Source organism: Carassius carassius, chromosome 1 (genome assembly GCF_963082965.1).
Source record: "Carassius carassius chromosome 1, fCarCar2.1, whole genome shotgun sequence".
NCBI classification, from domain to species: domain Eukaryota; kingdom Metazoa; phylum Chordata; class Actinopteri; order Cypriniformes; family Cyprinidae; genus Carassius; species Carassius carassius.
The window spans coordinates 25,367,665-25,387,947 of record NC_081755.1 but is presented as its reverse complement, the minus strand read 5'-3'; the positions used below and the strand labels follow the sequence as shown (position 1 = coordinate 25,387,947).

The 20,283-nt window shown below is 37.4% G+C and overlaps 1 protein-coding gene across 1 annotated transcript in view; it reads left to right on the top strand.

Annotated features, from left to right (window-relative positions):
* LOC132142773 (netrin-1-like) overlaps positions 1-19,159 on the top strand; it is a 63,164-nt gene extending 44,005 nt beyond the window's left edge. Inside the window, exons 6-7 of the mRNA XM_059552886.1 lie at positions 4,607-4,681; positions 18,276-19,159. Of these exons, the coding sequence (XP_059408869.1) occupies positions 4,607-4,681; positions 18,276-18,598 (398 nt within the window). The 3' untranslated portion in view covers positions 18,599-19,159. The remainder of the gene's footprint in view (positions 1-4,606; positions 4,682-18,275) is intronic.
* The last annotated feature ends 1,124 nt before the right edge of the window (positions 19,160-20,283 follow it).

Below are 20,283 nucleotides of genomic sequence, written 5' to 3'. Positions count from 1 at the left end.
ATTTTAAAGTCTGCTGGTACACTATGCAGTCCAGCAGTGCTGTCGCAACTAGCAACACACCTCCGTACCATCCTGACCACTGTACTAAATACAGATAAATCTACGCTAACTTGAAGATCTAAATAACTATATAATTGCTATGCTAAATAGATGCTATATTAGTCTATCCTGGTCGTTACCAATACTCGCTATTCCAGCTCCTGACTCACTACAGTGATTTTAATGGTTTTATACTGCCAAGGGCGTGGTAGCTCGTACCAAGGGGCGTGGTGAGCTGGAAACTGCTTACGTCACCTGCCACCGCTTACTTCACTTGCCACCGCAACATCCAATAGGAAAAATCAACTGCAGTAGCCACCGTTCAACCTGAAGAGGGCAGCACTCACACGTTTTTACACCATATATTGTAGAATTAAAACACTTTATACTCAAATGTCAAAAAAGTTACTCGAATCAATGAACAGCACTAATAAAGCCCCATTGTTATAGATCATTAACTAAAAAAAGTTGGTTTAGGGTTTAGTTACTCTTTAATTTCTTAATGGCAGAAACATGCTTCGATAACTTTTACATATAATTAACTTAAAATGAATTCATTTTATTATAAAAGTTATTATAAAAGTATACTAAGTATATATATATATATATTAATAATAATACATTAATCTGTCTTCCAGTTTTTTAGAATAGTGTTACAACAAAAAATTGTCTACATAGCCGTGTTAGTTTGTCTCTCATTTCATGCCAAAACAAATCTAATCAATATTTCATGTCTTTTTATGTATTTATTTGCCACCTGTGTCAACATTACACAATAAACCCCATCAGCGTGCTGACTTTACAGCATGCCTTAGATTGCCAAAACAGAACCATAAAAATGCAGCAGTGGATCTTTGATTTATAAGATCAACGTGAGGTTTTCTTAATCGTGAGGATATCAACATGAGCTGTGGCTTTCCTTCTCTACTCGCTCGGTCTCAGTCACCATCGAAACTGGCTGGGACTCTAATCTGATTACATGCTTCATTTGAATGCGTTTGCTTTCCCGTCACACTCTCGCAGCGCTGTGCCATGAGGGAGAACACACCCATGTATTTCTATTCATACTCAATTACCCAAGCAGCCCGATCACTGTCTGCGCTGTGGGAGTAACGCCTGTGACGTGCAGCCGTCCCGTGGAGCCAGACTCAGCCGCTGAATGCTGCCTGGCTTCTATCAGCTCTGAGATGTTTCATTAACAGCAGTTACGTTTCCCTGGTTAGCACAGTGGTCAGTGTGACGTGCTGGTTCTTATATGGTCTGCATCCATCTGACCAAGCAATCAATTTTGTTTGAGTAATAATTATTATTAATTAATAATTTAATATTGCATCGGTGGTACTTATACTGTATCTGGGAGACATGAATTTGGGTCTGGCTTTTGTTGTGTCAAATATTTTCCCCCAGAAACTTGTTACATTTTACATAAAATGTGAAATATATATAATAAATAATTAATATAAATGTATAAATTGAAAAGTAAAATGATTAAAATGATTTAAAAAATATTTAAAATATTGCAGCTAGCACAGTATTTTTTTTTTTTTTTTTACAAACCTGTTTTTATTAATGTCAACATGATTTGTATAGCACTTTTTTCACAATACATATTGTTTGAAAACTGCTTTATGGAAAATGTTTGTTTCAATGTTACAATAAGGAAGTATTTTTATTCAAATAAATGTAAGTGGATTCAGAACTCTTATTTTCATTCTTTTTTGATTTTCTGTCAATACTATAAAGAAATTAAAATGACAGAATGATAATACAAAACACGAAACATCACTATATTATAAATTATATAAACTACTATTCCAAAGTTTGTGATTACTAAGAAATTAATACTTCATCAAGTATTCATCAAGGATGCATTAAATTTATCAAAAGTGACAGTAAATCCATTTATAGTGTTTCTATTTCGAAATAAATGCTATTACAGTATTTCAAACTTTCTAGTAAATAACAATCAATCAATGTTTCCACAAAAAATTAAACAGCACAACTGTTTTCAACGTTTGCCATCACTGGAATTAATTATGCTTTAAAATGTATGTGAATAAAAACAGATTCATTCTGTAAAAATATTTGACAATATTACTGATTTCATGTATTTTTGATCAAATAAATGCAACCCTGAGACTACTTTCAAAAACATTCTGGCCATAATCTTTTGAATGGCACATAGAATATGTTTAAAAGTTTGAAATTCTAGATAGAATTATTAATATTAACATAAACTATTCTAAGATTAAACAGATTTCATTAAAAAGTGTCCAAATCTAATAGTAAGTTGAACCTCTTTTCTTCCTCTGTTCACCTGTCCTGCTGTAGTTTACTGTGAGGACACTGTTGTGGCTCCCCAGCGGAGCAGCACAGTTGTGCTTGAGGGACTCTTTTAAGCAGACATTTGTCCCTCCACAGGGGACGTCCATTATGGATGGGACGTGGGTGTAATGGGCAGCGTCAGGCATTGTGCCGCTTCCCTATAGCCGCCCAGTCTTATCAAAGAGAGGCAGGATGAGGTGGACAGGGGCCGTCGCCACACAAAAGCTGCCCCGTCCTCCGTTCATGCATTTACATGGAAATCAGGCGTGGCTGATATGGACTCGCCAGAATCATTTATTTTTTTTGGGACGCCACCCGTTTTCCGCACTTTTTCTCACCTCCTGCCTCCAGTTCTCCCCCCACAGTCCTTCACATCCTAATTCTGCGCACCACCTTTTTGTGTTACCACCACCCCCCAAAGCTGCCAGACATCTCGCTCTTCTAGCCCTCAACCCCCCTTTTACTTCCCCCTTCAAACTTTTTTATTATTCGGGTTGGTGGTTCTTTCCTGCTTCGCCGTTGCCCAGGTAACCTCATTCAAACGGAATATAAAGGGACATGAAAAGGGTGGATTGGACAGAGGGCCGGAGAAAATAATGAAGTTTGTCCATATTCAGGCGAAAGCTGAAAGGTCTTCTCGCTCCCATCTCTTCCAGTCGGCCAAAAATCTCGCAGTTATTGCGTATTATTATTTGAAGTAGCTGCAACGAGAGGCTCTCGGGTATCGGTTTGCGTCAGGAGAACCGAGCCAGCGCTCTGGTTTGGGTCTAGAAGATGGCTGGCGTTGAAGTGACTCCACGGGCCAGGCCTCAGTGTGGGGTTCAAATCTCCACGGCGGTGTTGAATACATAAATCATAGCGCGCTGGACGTCATCCCTGAGGTTTATATGTGGAAAGAGCTGTTTGAATGAGGATTCGTTATTGTGGGCATTGTGATGAGGGTGTTCTGTGCCTGAATGAAGTTTAAATGACCTGTGAACCCCCGGCCCTGACATTGCAGAGTAAGTGGGGGGATTTGGTGGGGGCGCTGATAATTAGGGTGAGAAAATGACTGGGTTAAGTGAAGAAAAGATTTAATGATTAAATAGTCATTAAGTCTTAATTAGGTCTTACGTGAATCTATTTAAATATGCGAATGTAGCAGAGGCTTCAAAATCACTTGAGTTACACTTAAAAGTGTGTCAGCGTTATTGCATTAGACAATATAATACAAAACAAGTGGAATTTATTTTTTGTAGAAAAATCATGTTAAAATATGAGTTTCAAATATGATACAACTTTCGGGAAATGTTGTTAACGTGTTATTTTACAGTGTCTTTGTTAAACGTTACATGTACTCGGTATTGTAATACCAATAAATTATGCATAATTACATTCAAGTATCCCTAAACCAAACCCTAATCCTAACCATATAGTGAAAACATGCCTTTAATTAATATTACTCAGCACTTAAATGTATAATTACACTGTAACAAGGACACAAAATAAAGTGTAATCTAAATTTTTCTTTGATTTTTTTTTACATTTTTTATATTGCTACAAGTGTGACTGCATCATATAATAATTGCGGTTAATAGTGTTCATCGTCTGGCTGACTACGTCTTGTATTAATTTTTCTGAAAAATCCTTTCATACGTGCACAAACAGACAGTCACCACATAAGCTACTACTAAATATTGTAGAAACGTAATTTTCTGTAAAGTTGCTTTGTAATGATTTGTATCGTAAAAACTGCTATACAAATAAACTTGAATTGAATTGAATTGTTAATCTCTTAGTCTTGCATTAAATTGTATATTTTGCCCCACAATAAAAACTACAGCGCTTTGACCATAAAACATTTAAATATCATCTTACTAAGACATATTATTAGGAAATATAGAGTGACAGCTGACATGTCTATGCATTTTAATTAAGTAGTCTTCTATAGATCTCACTGATTTACAAGCTGTTAGAATTTCATCTTAGTTTTTTGGACATATACGTAAATATCAGCAACTGTGCCAAATGGAATGTTTTTTTTTTTCATTTTAGTTTTGGCCTCTGAGTAAAACTTAGGTGTTTTTCTTCTTTGAGCACGAGTTCCATACTTTAAGCTTGATGTCTCAACAAAAAACACAACACAACAAATATGCCAGATTATGCCTCCTCGTGTTTTCCTCCACATCTGACAAACTCATTTTGTTGTTTCACACAGATTTTACCTGCGTTTCACGAGTTTTCTGTCTGTTATCTTCCTCAGACTGTGACTCCCACTGTAAGACTCCCAAGGGCAAGATGAAGGTCACCATGAAAAAATACTGCAAAAAAGATTTCGGTAAGTAGCTCCTACTGAGAAACGCCTGCTTCCTTTTCACTTCACATCACTAGACATCTTTCTCTTCTACGTCTTTTCTATCTCTCTCTTTATGTGTGCCCCCTCTCTCATAGCGCTGACAGCTTATTCAGAGGCTAAAGGTTTGTGTTATAGCATCAAAGCGTGTGAACTCAGCAGGTTTCTCCAGATGGACACGCTCAAAGTGCCTCGCAGCATCTAGAGGACAAAGGGGACAGCTGGTTCCTGTTGAAAGCAGAGATTTCACAGGTTTAAATACTAATATAGTTAATATAATAACAGACTTATAGAAGTCCAAGAATGTAGTTATAGGTTTTAAGGTTAGAAGTGGCAAAACAAAAATGTGAATTATCATCTTCTACCAGATATGAGAAACATATTAGATTACAAAGAAAAAAATATTTTATGCTCACCAATACTGCGTTCATTTGACCAAAAGCACAAAGTAAAAACCGTAATATTGTGAAATTTTTTCAGGATTCTTTGATAAATAGAGTTCAAAATGGAATGATTTCCTATTGATAATCATATTAATGTCTTTAAAAACAATCTTACTGACCCAACTTTACTGTAAATTTCCCTGGATTAAACTGTCTGTCAGATCCCTAAATTATATGAAATGAATGTGTATATTAAACAACATTTGTTGTACTTCACCTTATATCAGGGTGCAGTATAAAGGCTCTTGCATGCAAATGTGGTAGAGGTAGAATCTCTGTTTGACTGCACACAGGTCCTCTGGCTGTTTGCAGAGTGGAGAGAAAGATGTTTGATTTCACAGTGTGATATCATAAACTCATTCCTGACTGGCCTCAAGTCTGGAAACACATCTGAGATTTGCGGTGTCCAACAGTGAGGACCGCACTGCCTCTGCTCAAGACACTGCCAAGCTAGAAAGAAAGAAAAAAATGAAGAAAGACAGACAGACATGTGTCCCTAAATAGATGCAATGCATGTTTCTAACATAAGAAATGTTTCTGGCTGTGCTGGAACCTGGTAAAAATGTAACCAAACATTGTATATGTAAACATATGTGAGAAATCCCTGATAAAAGCATGTTGAAAACTGTACATGCTTAAAAATTAAGGTACTTTATTGGCACCCATAAGAACCCATAAGAATTGTGAATTTTATTATCATTAAATCTTCCTCATTTTCACCTCAAAATTTTGGGGAAGCTGTGCCTCCCCCGACAAGCCGCCCCTGCTTTCATATACAAAACATATTTATATCCAGGCTTAAATGCGAGTGTATATGAAGGCCTCAGCGTGCCTGCAACATTTAGCAAAAATTCAAATATGACTTTGCGGATAAAACTGTCGAACACAGAATCAAAGTTGTAGATACACAAGTTTCCAATTTATCCCACACACACAGGCCATCTGAAGTGCAATTTCCTCATTAATTAGTAGCACCTTATCTATATTAACATCTCTTACTGCTCATTGCTTGAGATGTCTCATTTACAATCCCTCTCTGGTTTCCAAAACATGTTTAGGCATCCTCTGGGGTGAAGCTGATAATATTAATATAGATAATATCCACCGGTTGAATCAGCAACGGCACAGATTAGCAAAACAATAAAATCAATCCAAGAAAGCGAGAGAAGGAGCTATTAATGGCATTGCTGGTCATCTGGAGCTGCTATCGTTCAGGCAATGGTATTAAGTTTCATTCGTTTTTCACTCTTAGCCACAAGCGTTCATACTTGGAGGTTGTTCTCATAGGAAATTATTCATCATGTTGATGTTATATAGGACAGGTAACACTGGCTAAGCCGACTGCAGTATAAATCTCGTTGGGTGGGGAGTATGAAAGGGCTAATGGTGTGTCCCTGTTCAACCGGCCCCCATGTGTCAGAGAGACCCCATGATATATATATATATATATATATATATATATATATATATATATATATATATATATATATATATATTCACATTTAAAACAGACAATAACAGTTATGTTTGCAGGCCTAGCTAAGAACTAATATATATATATATATATATATATATATATATATATATATATATATATATATATATATATATATATATATATATATATATATATAAATATGTATATATATATATATATATATATATATATATATATATATATATTGTGTATATTGTGTATGTATACAGTATATACAGTATATATATATATATATATATATAACTGTTTTTCTGTTTTAAAATGTAATTATTCCTGTGATGCAATCATTACTCCAGTCTTCAGTGTCACATGATCTTTCAGAAATGATTCTAATATGATGATTTGTTACAGTTTTATCAATTATTATTGGTTATTTATATATTTTTGTTGAAACCATGATACATTCTTTGATGAATAGAAAGTTCAAAAGAACAGCATTTATTTGAAGCAAAAATCTTGGTAATACTTTACAATAAACTAATAATGTAAAGTACCTCTAAAGCATTTATTAATCTTAGTTAATGTTGATTTCTACCTTTACTAATAATACATTATTAAAATCCATAGTTGTATCTATTAATGTCATTAAATTGATCTGAGCTAATATGGACTAACAGTGAACAGCTGTGTTTTTATAACTAACATGAATAAAAATTAAGAAATAGCCTACTGTAGTAAGCAAATGTATTGCACATTGTTGGTTAATGTTAATGCATAGTCAATGCATTAAATGGTTAACAAATGGAACCCTATTGTAAAGTGTTACCAAATTATTTTGTAACATTATATATTATAGATGTCCTTACTGTCACTTTTGATCAAATTAATATGATCTTGCTAAATAAAAGCATATATTAACTTAAAGGGTTAGTTCACCCAGATAGCAAAATTATGTCATTAATAACTCACCCTCATGTTGTTTCAAACCCGTAAGACCTCCGTTTATCTTCAGAAAACAGTTTAATATATTTTAGATTTAGTCCGAGAGCTCTCAGTCCCTCCATTGAAGCTGTGTGTACGGTATACTGTCCATGTCCAGAAAGGTAAGAAAAACATCATCAAAGTAGTCCATGTGACATCAGAGGGTCAGTTAGAATTTTTTGAAGCATCGAAAATACATTTTGGTCCAAAAATAGCAAAAACGAGCTGTTAACTTTTTTAATGTGGCTGACACCAGAGGTGGAAAGAGTACAAAAATATTCTACTCAAGTAAAAGTACCATTACAATAATGAAATTTTACTTAAGTACAAGTAAAAGTACCAGTCTAAAAATCTACTCAAGTAAAAGTAAAAAGTAGCTCATTTAAAATTTACTCAGAGTAAAAATTACTTAGTTACATTTTAACAGTGGGAGGGAGTCAAAAATGGGACAGGCCAAGGGTGTCAAACTCAGTTCCTGGAGGGCCACAGTCCTGCACAGTTTAGATTTAACCCTAATTAAACACACCTGATCCAGCTAATCTAATCATTTAGGTTTATTTGAAAACTACATGATATGTGTGCTGGAGCAGGGTTAGAACTAAACTATGGCTATGGCCCTCCAGGAACTGAGTTTGACACCCCTGGGATAGGTCTATTAATCTCAAACTAGTGGTTTTTAATTAAAGGAATCAGTTATTTAGAATAATAAAACATTTGGGCTGTTACCAGGCAAACCAGTATCAACAAACTCATCTTTTAATGCAGAGGAAATGCAGAAGATTCATTGGAAGTGGCATTTAGATGTATTACACTAGTGCAGGACAAGAATGCATTTAACCTGCAGTTACAAATGCATGAATAATGTTTTGATATACAAGACATAAAATGTTGAATACTCATTTGAAATGATAAGAAATTAATTATTTAAAAAAATCAAAAGATACTTTAAATGTGATATTAAAATGGCCAGTATGTGTCAGCAAGTCACTGTTAATAAGTGAGTCATTGCGATTGAACCGAATCATTTAAACGGTTGATTCATTCAGGAACGAAACACTGTCACGTTGCTCAGAGACGCAAAACTGTGCTTTGGTGGCTGTGTTTGGAATTATTTTCGGTTGTAGAAATAGAGCTAAAAAAAGGCAATATGGTGTCTAAAACGCAAGTCTCTTAATTAACTTGTTTACTGAACTGTTATATATATATGTATGTATGTATATATACATGATGATTTTTGGAGGAAAAGACGGCATTCTTTGTGTGATTTTGATTTAATGTATGAAATTATATAAATATGTGAATTTTCTGCCCCTATATCTTCAATTTTGTGATCATTCTAAACATAGGCGCCGATTTATGTTTTTCTCCGTGGGTGCTCAAGGGCGCAAGCCATTTAAAAAATAAAAAAATAGACTAGGCTATTAAAAAAATATTGCATTTCAGAACCTTAGGCTAATGGACAGCGGCCGATACAAACACACACAACAGCGTCACTTCTCAAAAATACAAACAGGATTGGAGATGAAAAGTTTAACTGACACGTAACCGCTAATGCGTTCAGCTTCTTGGGAAATTAATGTTTTGTAAATATTGATTAAAAGACTATTGCGAAAGGACAGCGTTTCCATTAACCGATTGTTGCGACTAAAATAATGAGTTTCTGGGAATGTCTACCTCATTTATGTTTCGAGGTTTCTTTTGATAGTGGCATGGCTTTTCTTTGAGGTTTCGAATCCATTATTCATATAGGCTAAAAAAATATTTTTTTATTTTATGTATTTAACAAAGAACTTGTATTCTGTCCAAAAGTAGGCTACTTTTGTGTCCATTAGTTTTTCCTCTTTTAAACCGTATATAGGCCTATACTTGAGCAGAAAAATGTTCCCATTTAAACCCTGTTACGAACTTTAAGGAGTCTAGGGAATGTACCGTAACATTTACATATTAACGTACTGCTGGGTATGAAATGAGGTGGAAGAACATGACAGACAAAACTTTGAAAGAGAAAAAATACTGGACGTTTATTCACAAAAAGCCAAAGCCACTAGATCCAGTAAAATAATGTCGATATATCAATATTAATAGGTTTGGCTTTTTTTTATAACAAATCTGTCCATTTTAGTCTGATTAATGATTAGTGATTACGGAAAGCATTAAATGATTACATACTCGCACGGCACTGTAAAGTGGGGGATGGGACGTTTTCAGAAACGCTGTGATTGGTGGATAGGATATGGAACATGCATGCGACTGGTTATGTCACTGTCACTGACAACAACATAACCAATCACAGTGTGGCAGACGCTTCATAGCGCCAACTGCAATGTTTAATTTTAAATAAATGTAGCCTACTGGCAGTCTGGCACTGGCACACGTGGGTGCTCATTTTCCGTGGGTGCTCGGTATTTTCCGTGGGTGCTCCACGGTATCGGCGCCTATGATTCTAAATGCATTTTAGGAGACTGAATCACACAGTGAAAGAACGCACTATAAGCGCGCACATCATTAAAACAAAAAACATGATATTATCGCAGATGATATATATAGCAAACTCCTCGCCACTGTCTTTTTGGCTAATTTGTGCAAAACCTCTTGCTAAAATGTCAAAGCTTCATTTTAACCACCAATGCAACGATGCAATTATTTAGCTTACCTCTACATTCTTGCGAAGGGTTGATGTCTTGTCGAGATTTTATAAGCTGCTAGTTTGGTCTTCCTAGGCAAGTACAGCTTACACTGCATAATAGAGCATACATATGGCCAGGGGTTCACTTCATTTCCTTCGAGTTCAACTTCAGAATATGACGGGGTTTCGTTTTCAGCGGTGTCTGCACCACTAACGCCTGTTTTGACCGTCTGCATCTTTCTTGTGATTTTAGCGCCAGTTTGCCCTCCTGCCCATTATTTACTGACGTAGTTTCCAGGGAGCGATTTTTTTTTTTTTTTTTACTCAGTAATTAATGTGTTTTAAAATGTAGCGAAGTACAATACTTTAAACAAAATATACTTAAGTAAAAGTAAAATTACAGATTTAAAAAATTACTTTAAAAAGTATTAGTACACAAAAAAGCTACTCAATTACAGTAACGCGAGTAAATGTAATTCGTTACTTTCCACCTCTGGCTGACACTCCCTCTGAGTTCAAACAAACCAATATCCCGGAGTAATTCATGTACTCAAACAGTACACTGACTTCACTCTGTGAAGAGAGAACTGAAGATGAACACCGAGCCGAGCCAGATAACGAACAAAAGACTGACTCGTTCATGAGTCAAGAACCGGTTGCATCGGTTTTCGGATCACCCTTAGTTCTTTCGGACAGTTTGACTCAATAAACCGGTTGAAGAAAACGGTTCACCGGTTCTTTTGCGCTCGACGTATAATGGCATCATTTGCGATGATTGCCCTTGATTCAAGCCTTCGGTTTACCTGGGCTCATAACATTAGCACAGAATCAGTTCAGAATCAATCACCAAAAGAATCAGTTCGGTTCAGACGCTCTGTGTGTCAGTCTGCTTCACGCTGAATCACACATGCGCAGTATCATCAGCTCCTCGGTTCTCGAATCGAGAACGAGTCAATCTTTCGTTCGTTATCTGGCTCGGCTCGGTGATCATCTTCAGTTCTCTCTTCACAGCAGTTCAGTCAGTGTACTGTTTGAGTGCATGCATTACTCCGGGATATTGGTTTGTTTGAACTCAGAGGGAGTGTCAGCCACATTAAAAAAGTTAACAGCTTAAGTCATTTGTGGATTAATGCTTATTGGAGACGCGAACCGTTTAAAACGATTCAGTTCGATTTGGTGAACTGAATGATTCGTTTGCGAACCGGATATCCAGACTGCTTTGTTTTGGACTCTCTCACACAACAGACATAGGAGAGAAGACAATGCTGAATAAAGTCGTCGTTTTTGCTATTTTTGGACCAAAATGTTTTTTCGATGCTTCAAAAAATTCTAACTGACCGTCTGATGTCACATGGACTACTTTGATGATGTTTTTCTTACCTTTCTGGACATGGACAGTATACCGTACACACAGCTTCAATGGAGGGACTGAGAGCTCTCGGACTAAATCTAAAATATCTTAAACTGTGTTCCAAAGATAAACGGAGGTCTTACGGGTTTGAAACAACATGAGGGTGAGTTATTAATGACATAATTTTGCTATCTGGGTGAACTAACCCTTTTACTTTTGGGAACTGATCCAAGAGTTATATGGTTGTAAGGGTTTGACTTAGGGTTACTTGCATGTAATTTTACATAATTAATTGTTATTATAATAGTAAGTACATGTAATATGTGTAACATGGACATCTTAAAATAAAGTGTGTGGAATCCCCATCATGGATTCCACAAAAATGTTCAGCAGCAACATTGATAAGAAATGTTTCTTAAGCAGCAAATAAGCGTATTAGGAAACCATTAGCAGAAAAAGTATGACTTTTCATAACAGAGATGCTGGACAAATGTTATTTTAGATTCTGCACCCTTGTCTGATCAGACAGTCTCAGTGAAATGGCAGCAGATGCTTGTATCAACACAATAAAAATCGTCCAGAACCCAGAGGACGTTTACACTACCAGGTAGAGCTGTTACATCCAGCTCTCTGTTGCTGAAGTTTTAAATCTCCCCAGCGCTGGAAGATGAGACAGGCAGAGAGGCGAGAAAGAAAGAAATACTCCCTGTTGATCCGCTTTTGTTTGCCGTCACTACGGAGACAGCAGTCTGAAAGAGGCGCATTCTTCTACTCTTGGGTGGGGGAAGAATGACAATGAATCAAAGAACCGTGTGTTTGTGTGTGTGTCAGTGTGTGTACGGAGCTCCTTAGCATTGCCACACACACGCGGCGGAGCATCAGTCAGTGCCCTGGCGTAAGCGGCTGGGCGTAGGGCGTCCCAGCGGGGAGCTCACAGGAGCTTCAGTGTGGTAATCAGGCGCACTAATTAGATTAGAGGCCGGCTTGTGTACCGCGTGCGGCTCGTGTTCCAGCACACTGGCCACGGAGACTGAAAACCAGCGGGACACCTGGCAAATCTATGGGCCTCTTCCTCTTTTTAAATTCATTTCTCTCCCACTCTCAATCAGGAGAGAAATCCCTCACCTTCTAGTTTTTTTCTTTCTCTCTTTCTCTTCACATTGTCATGACGGAGAAGAAAAGTGGTCTCATCCCATTCAGCCGATCTAATGGAGCTTTGGAGATGGATGGCTTTGCTGGCCTGTGCCTTGTGGCCTCATGCAAAAGAGAGTTTAACTCGCCAGATTAAACAGGCACTTTAACATAGTCGCATTGCATTGTGCATAGCTTTCACTTCTGTTATCACCATGATATATCAGGATATAGATATCATATATATATAATGAATAATGAATGTGTCAGGGAAAATGTAGAATGTATTTACATTATTATTAATCAGTTCTTTGTCTTCACTTCACTTTGTCTACATTTCAACTTCCCTGCAGTGTGACCAAGATTTTTTTTTTTAACTGCAAATGTCATGTTAATCAGTTAATATGAGCTCATGAAGGCAGTAGCAGTATGCATGATAATTATAAAAGTTTAACAAAATGGGGTTTAAAGTAATGTCGGATGGATGGCATGTCACACAGCAGGTGAAAGTTTTATGTCAGCCATAAATCGAAATGATTACAACAATTCATGCTGAGAAATTATAATTGTATTGGTCAAAATCAACCCAAATTTGCTCATGTTGCTCATTGTCTCTGATCAGAGTTAATGGAGTCCCATTTAGTTTTCATTAATGATTAAACATGTTTAATTTAATTTATATCAGCTTTGTTAACTTAAATATGTTTAGAGAAAGAAAAAAAAAAACACCCAAATGACAGAACTGTTGAAATCCTCTTAAAAGCCACTCCTGAACGTGACGTGAATCTGACAAGCATACTCATAATTTCTCACTGTTTTAAAGGGCTCATATGATGTGATTTCAATTGTTCCTTTCTCTTTGGAGTGTTACAAGCTCTTGGTGCATAAAGAAGAAATGTAATGTTACAAAGACTAAAGTCTCAAATCCAAAGAGATATTCTTTATAAAAGTTAAGACTTGTCCACCACCACACAAAACGGCTCGTTCTTACACGCCCCCACATGTCTACATCACGATTTGGGAAGATTTGTATAACACTGCCCAGGGTTGTCACACGTGATTGCTGCAAGCCCAACGGATGCTCCTTCGCGGCCGTTCCTCGCTCTAGCTGCTGGCTGTTGCTCACTCAAGCCGCAGGCCGTTCCTCACTTTTTGCAAGGACAGTCTGGCGCTTCTGACTCACTGTATGTAAGTAGGTTTATATATGTAAAGGATTTGCCACTGATTATTCAAACGCAAATTTTGAGCAGTGTAAAGTATCACTTGTTGTTTTTCGTTTCTCCGATCACAAATGCAGACATAGTTTTATGTTTACATGGCGAGATATGCAATGCAACGTGTAAAAAGACGGTATAAGTCATTATAATCAGTAATTATGTCCCCACTGGATGCAACAAATGTCTCGTTTGTAATGGGTTTTATTGTTTTTGTCATGTCATGCCAGTGTCCTGACCGGGACACACCATAACAGTAAATGTTGAAGGGTGTAACACCTCCGTCAGACACTTGAAACATTTGGCCAATCACAACGCACTGCATAACTGGCCAATCAGAGCACACCTTGCTTTTCAGACTGATGAGCTTTGTAAAAAGCGATGCGTTTCAGAAGGTGGGGCATAGAGGAGAAACAATAATGTACATTATGTGGAAAATAATGTGTTTTTTTTTTTACCTTAAACCACATAAACACATTTCATTAAACCAAATACACAAAATAATGTTCTTTTTAGCAGCATCTTATGACCCCCTTAATATCGTATGAATTCTTCTCATCTGGTATCTTGGTAAATCTGAGCACTCTGTATGAGACTCCAAAAGAAACACTCATCTTGAGTTTACTGGGGTCTTTTTTTCTTTAAGAAAAAAGCAGCAGATTTTCCATTTCATGTCATTGTTGACTGTAAAAAAGATTGCCTTTCTCTGTACAATTTTAGTCTCTACAGCTGTAACATGGGCAGAAACAAAGTTAACCTACTAACAAACAAAACCTTTCATTTGCCGAAGAAAAAACGGTTCTTTCTCAATACCTGGACAAATCTGGAAAGCATTTGCCACCCGCATGGCGTATCTGTGGTTTAGTGCTGCACTCAGACAGGAATTGTGCCCTTTTGGCAGGGTTTGATGAAACCAGTGCCAGTGATCACAGCATTAAAGCATCACACACAGAGAGGGGGAAAGATTTGATATATTACAGTAACACATTCTCAATATACGCACACTTTATATATGTAAAACAAATAGTGATGACACATTTAATATATTTTCAGCACTAAGCATTTAGGTTGGTTGGTAGGTTGACCATTACAATATACACAATGCTTTGTGGTTGCTAATGTATTCTTTGTAGTTTAAAGATGTTGCTACATGTATGTAGTTGCTAATGTCCAGCATTCAGTATTCTTCTATGCTGTTGCTAACATATTCTTTGTGGTTGCCAGGATGTTGCTTGAACTTGAATGGGATTATCATGTAAAACCTGTCAGTGTGACCATTAACTATACCATACTGCAGGGTTTCCCATACATTGATTTATTAATGGCGGCCCACCACAATATTAACACTGACCGCCACAAATAGATTTGTAGATAGGTGATCAGTTTGTGGCACTGCTGAGATGGTATGGAAGCCCAGATTTCTTTGACAATGGCTCATCTGCATTTATTGCTCTCTTGTTTCTCATTTTCCTCTTGACAATACCCCATAGGTTCAGGTCTGGAAAGTTTGGTGGCCAGTCAAGCACACCCAGACTATGGTCATTTAACCAACTTTTGGTGCTTTGGCAGTGTGCCAAATCCTGCTGGAAAATGAAATCAGCATCTTCAAAAAGCTGGTCAGCAGAGGTAAGCATGAAGTGCTTCAAAATATCTTGGTAAACGGGTACAGTGACTTTGGTTTTCAAAAAACACAATGGACCAACACCACCAGATGACATCGCACCCTAAATCATCACAGACTGTGGAAACTTAACACTGGACTTCAAGAAACTTGGGCTATGAGCTTCTCCGCCCTTCCTCCAGACTCTAGGACCTTGGTTTCCAAATGAAATCTCATCTGAAAAGAGGACCTTGGACCACTGGGCAACAGTCCAGTTCTTCTTCTCCTTAGCCCAGGTAAGACACCTCAGACGTTGCCTGTGGTTCAGGAATGGCAAGAGAAATAGGACAACTGTAGCCAAATTCCTTGACACTTCTGTATGCCTTGACCCCAGCCTCGGTCCATTCTTTGTGAAGTTCACTCAAATTCTTGAATCGATTTCGCTTGACAATCCTCATAAGGCTGCGGTTCCTTTGGTTAGTTGAGCATCTTTTTCTTCCACACTTTTTCATTTCACTCAACTTTCTGTTAACATGCTTGGATACAGCACTCTGTGATCAGCCAGCTTCTTTGGCAGTGAATGTTTGTGGCTTACCCTCCTTGTGAAGGGTGTCAACGATTGTCTTCTGGACAACTGTCCGATCAGCAGTCTTCCCCATGATTGTGTAGCCCAGTGAACCAAACTGAGAGACCATTTTGAAGGCTCAGGAAACCTGTGCAGGTGTTTTGAGTTGATTAGTTGATTGGCATGTCACCATATTCTGATTTGTTGAGATTGTGAATTGTTTTATTTTGTTAAATGTGAGACAAAATCATCACAATTAAAAGAACCAAAGACTTAAACTACTTCAGTCTGTGTGCATTGAATTTATTTCATACAGGAGTTTCACAATTTGAGTTAAATTACTGCAATAAATGAACTTTTCCACGACATTCTAATCTATTGAGATGTGTTTGCTTTTATGATCATGAATATGACCTAGTTTTCCCTCTCAAAATAACACTCATTAGAAAACAAAACATAATTCTAACCCAGACAAGCTATGTATCGATGTTTAACACGTATGAACAGAAATTCGTATCACCACTAAGTCAAAGCAATTGTTTTCAACTATTTCAAGAAGCCCAATAGCACATTTTGAGTCAGTTTTCGGCTCGCTGCCGTCTCCCGCCGTGGAGAAGCGAGAGCAGGTCAAGAGCGAGACCCGGAGCAGAATTCTCACGCCAGCCGGGCTCTGATAGCTCATGAGCTCCAAACACATCCGCCATTCTTCTGCCACCTTCTCTGTGGCTGGGATGATAAACAGTGGCCTCCCTCCTCTCTGGGCCGTGCTACCCTCCGCACACCCTTCTTTTCTTTTTACCTCTTGTTATTTGGATGGTGAAGCGGGCTCTGGCCCAGAGAAACACAGGCAATGAATGGCGGGCCTGTGGGAGTGAGTTCTCTCAAATTGGGTGCAATTTGCTCACAGCCTCCCCCCCTGCTGCTCAATTGGGACATTCCTTTCAGCAATCGGGGTGATCCTTGCCTCCCTCTCTAAAGAGAGTGTTCACATTCAAGAGCGAAAAGAAAAAGCGCTAGGAAAGAAAGAGCACTTCCTGTGTCATTTTCACACAATGCTGTAATGGCATATTTCTTAAACATGACGTGCCACTGGTTCATGGGTTACTGGCCGCAGGGTGTGTGTGAGTGTTTCAGGGTGGCACAGCCATGCCTCACCGTTACACACCGGGTCCATGCTAAATGTGTAATAGAGGTGGTTTTTTTCTCCCTCTGGGTGTCCTCCCTGTGTGAAACCATTCCACGTCAAGTACAGATTAGCTCGCAATCTGTGAGTCTGATGATAGTTCAAATGGTGTGACCCGCGGGGATCTCTGTGTTTGTTAGCAGTTACCACATGGACTGGACATTAACATCTGATGTCTGACTTTTTCCTTCCATTTGCACCGTAGTTGTGGATACTTAGTGAACTGTGTCCAAAAGACTTAGTCCTGGATTGCTTTTTTCAATGTAAACCTTTAAAAACTTTAGGATTTTGGAGGAGTATTTCAATTATTATTATTACAGTATTATTATTACAAATTGTTACGCTTACATGAAAGGCAATACATTTTTTTTTTAAGTTTTAGTATATGAGTTCAATTGTATGTTTACATATTTTTGTTTATATATTTATATTTACTGTATCTTATCCTTTTTGTTCAAAATGTATTATTCTTATAATTTTTTTACTTTTAAGGTTAATTAAAACAATACCATTTTCATTCAAACTTATGAAAAAAAAAGACAAGTAAAAAAAAAAAGGAGACTTTAGGAAATATCTCCATTTGCTTTCCAATCAATCTCATTGCTGTCTAAGTGAAACAAGTTTTTTTCTTTTTTTTCTATGGGTGGTACTCAGATAAACGTTTTAAAGTAACAAAAAAGCTTGATGTTTCACACAAAAGATTATGAAGAGAACGGAATGGGCTGGTCTCCAATTTTCCTTTTTATCAGTATCAGGAGATGGAAGGAAGGAGATTGTATGGCAACATAAATCGAGGTCAAAAAGAGAAGTTGTTTTAATGGTAGAAAGAGAAGTCATTTAATAATTCAATAATAATGTCAATTTAGAAATCAATAATATATATATATATATATACACATAATTTCATTTTAATATTATTTTCATAATTACAAAAATCATTTAAAATAAAACTTACAAATTTTATCTCACAACTTATTTAATATACAACTTTTTTGTTTCTGTGAATGTGTCCTCTAACATCTTTTAATCAGACTGTTTTCTCCACAGCTGTCCAGGTTCACGTGCTAAAAGGAGATAAGGCGGGCGAATGGTGGAAATTCACTATCAACATCATATCGGTCTATAAGCAGGGTGGACATCGCATTCGCAGAGGAGACCAGCTCCTGTGGGTGCGCGCTAAAGATGTGGCCTGCAAATGCCCAAAAATTAAACTGGGACGGAAGTACCTGCTGATGGGCTCTGATGACGATGACTCCCGCGGTCAGAGCGGCGTGGTGGCGGACAAGGGCAGCCTGCTCATCCCGTGGAAGGACCTGTGGGCCCGTCGGCTCAGGAAATTCCAGCAGCGTGACAAGAGGGGCAAGTGCTAGAGAAAAACACGGAGGAAGAACAGAGAGATCAGGAGAGAAGGAAAAGAGAAAAATAATGACCCGAGCAACGTCGAAGCAGATTGATTGACGACTGATCAGAACTGTGGTGAAGGACAACCAGTTTTGCAGTTTTGCCTTCCGTTGTTTAGTGTTTTTTTTCCCATCAAGATTTTATTTTTTCATATCTTCAATTTTGCAGAATTTGCACCTACTATTAAGTCTACGTATGTAAAGTTGTTTATGAGTGATCTTTTCTGGTGTCTCTTTATGATTTCTGTCTTTTTCCACAAAAAATAAAGAAGCTACTGAGTCAGTTTTATCTACAGTACGTGAACCTTTTCCTTCAGAAGAAGTTTGTTGGCGGTCAACATTTTTAAAGTACAAACAGTGGGGTCCAAAACTCTGGGGTGATGCTGATAAACTAGATTGAAAAATGAAAGCTGAAGAATTTAAATTAGGACATTATCCAGGTCTGCACCACAGGTCATATAATTTTTAGTAATAAATTTGTGAACATTATAAATATCTTGTAATTGGAATGAATCTTTGTTTTATATGTATATATATTAGGGATGCACCGAATATTCGGCCACCGAAAATTTTCGGCCGAAAATGGCCAAAAAGTGCATTTTCGGTTTTCGGCCGAAACACTTTTATTACCGAAACAACACGGCCGAAATGTTATGATGACGCAAACAGAAACCGCGACCTGCACGTGCACCTGCATAGCGCAGACCACGAGCTCCCCGCGTCATTCACTTCACACCAGTGGGTCTTAATAGAGAACATTCTCTCTATTCTTATTCCTTTATTCGCAGCACTAAAGCGTCTCCTAACAAAGAGATTGAGACGGACCACGAAGTGAAAACAAAGAAAAGTACAGTCTTATAGAGTCTGTTAGCACACGTCTCACTGAGATCTTTTCGGATCCTCCGCACTTCATCGCGAATGTGCTTGATCCGCGTTATAAAGACCATTACTTGGACGCGGAAATATGGCAGAGCACACGAGAAATGCTCCAGGCCGCGCTGGATGCGGAGAACCCGCGTGGAGACGGAGAAGCGCCAAGCGCAGGAGACTGAGATCAGAGCGCAAAAAAAAAAAGACTCGTCTCTGCATATATAATACACACACATATACATATACATGCATAATATCAGATTGTAGCCATATTTCTGCTAGATTTTTTGCTAGATTTCTGCTTTAATTTGATAAAAATGTTTATTTATGCCCTGGCCCTATTTAAATACACTCTCTCAAATATTTCTCAAATGTCAGGCAGATGACAAGCTCAACTGCTCAACAGCTAGATGGTTATCTGTCTGAAGTCCCCATCCCCAGAAGTGATAACAGTCTTGCCTACTGGAGAAGTAATGCACTTTCTAGTACTACAGAGAAAAATTTCAAATGCTCTTCACCTAAATGCACTTTTTATGAGAGAACAGTTAATTTTAAAACCTTTCTGCAGGCCAGTAGGTCTGTACATTATTATTTAATATACAGATGAGTGGGATTAAATTTTAGTTTGAATTTTATTTTATACTGTGCATTGTTGCAATGTGCTTAATAAATATTTGCATAATTTGTAATTATGCATTTTTATGTTTTTTTATAATTTATGTAATTGTAATTATCTTTGAAACTTTAATATTAATTTATGCAATTGCAATGTTTTAATTTTAGTA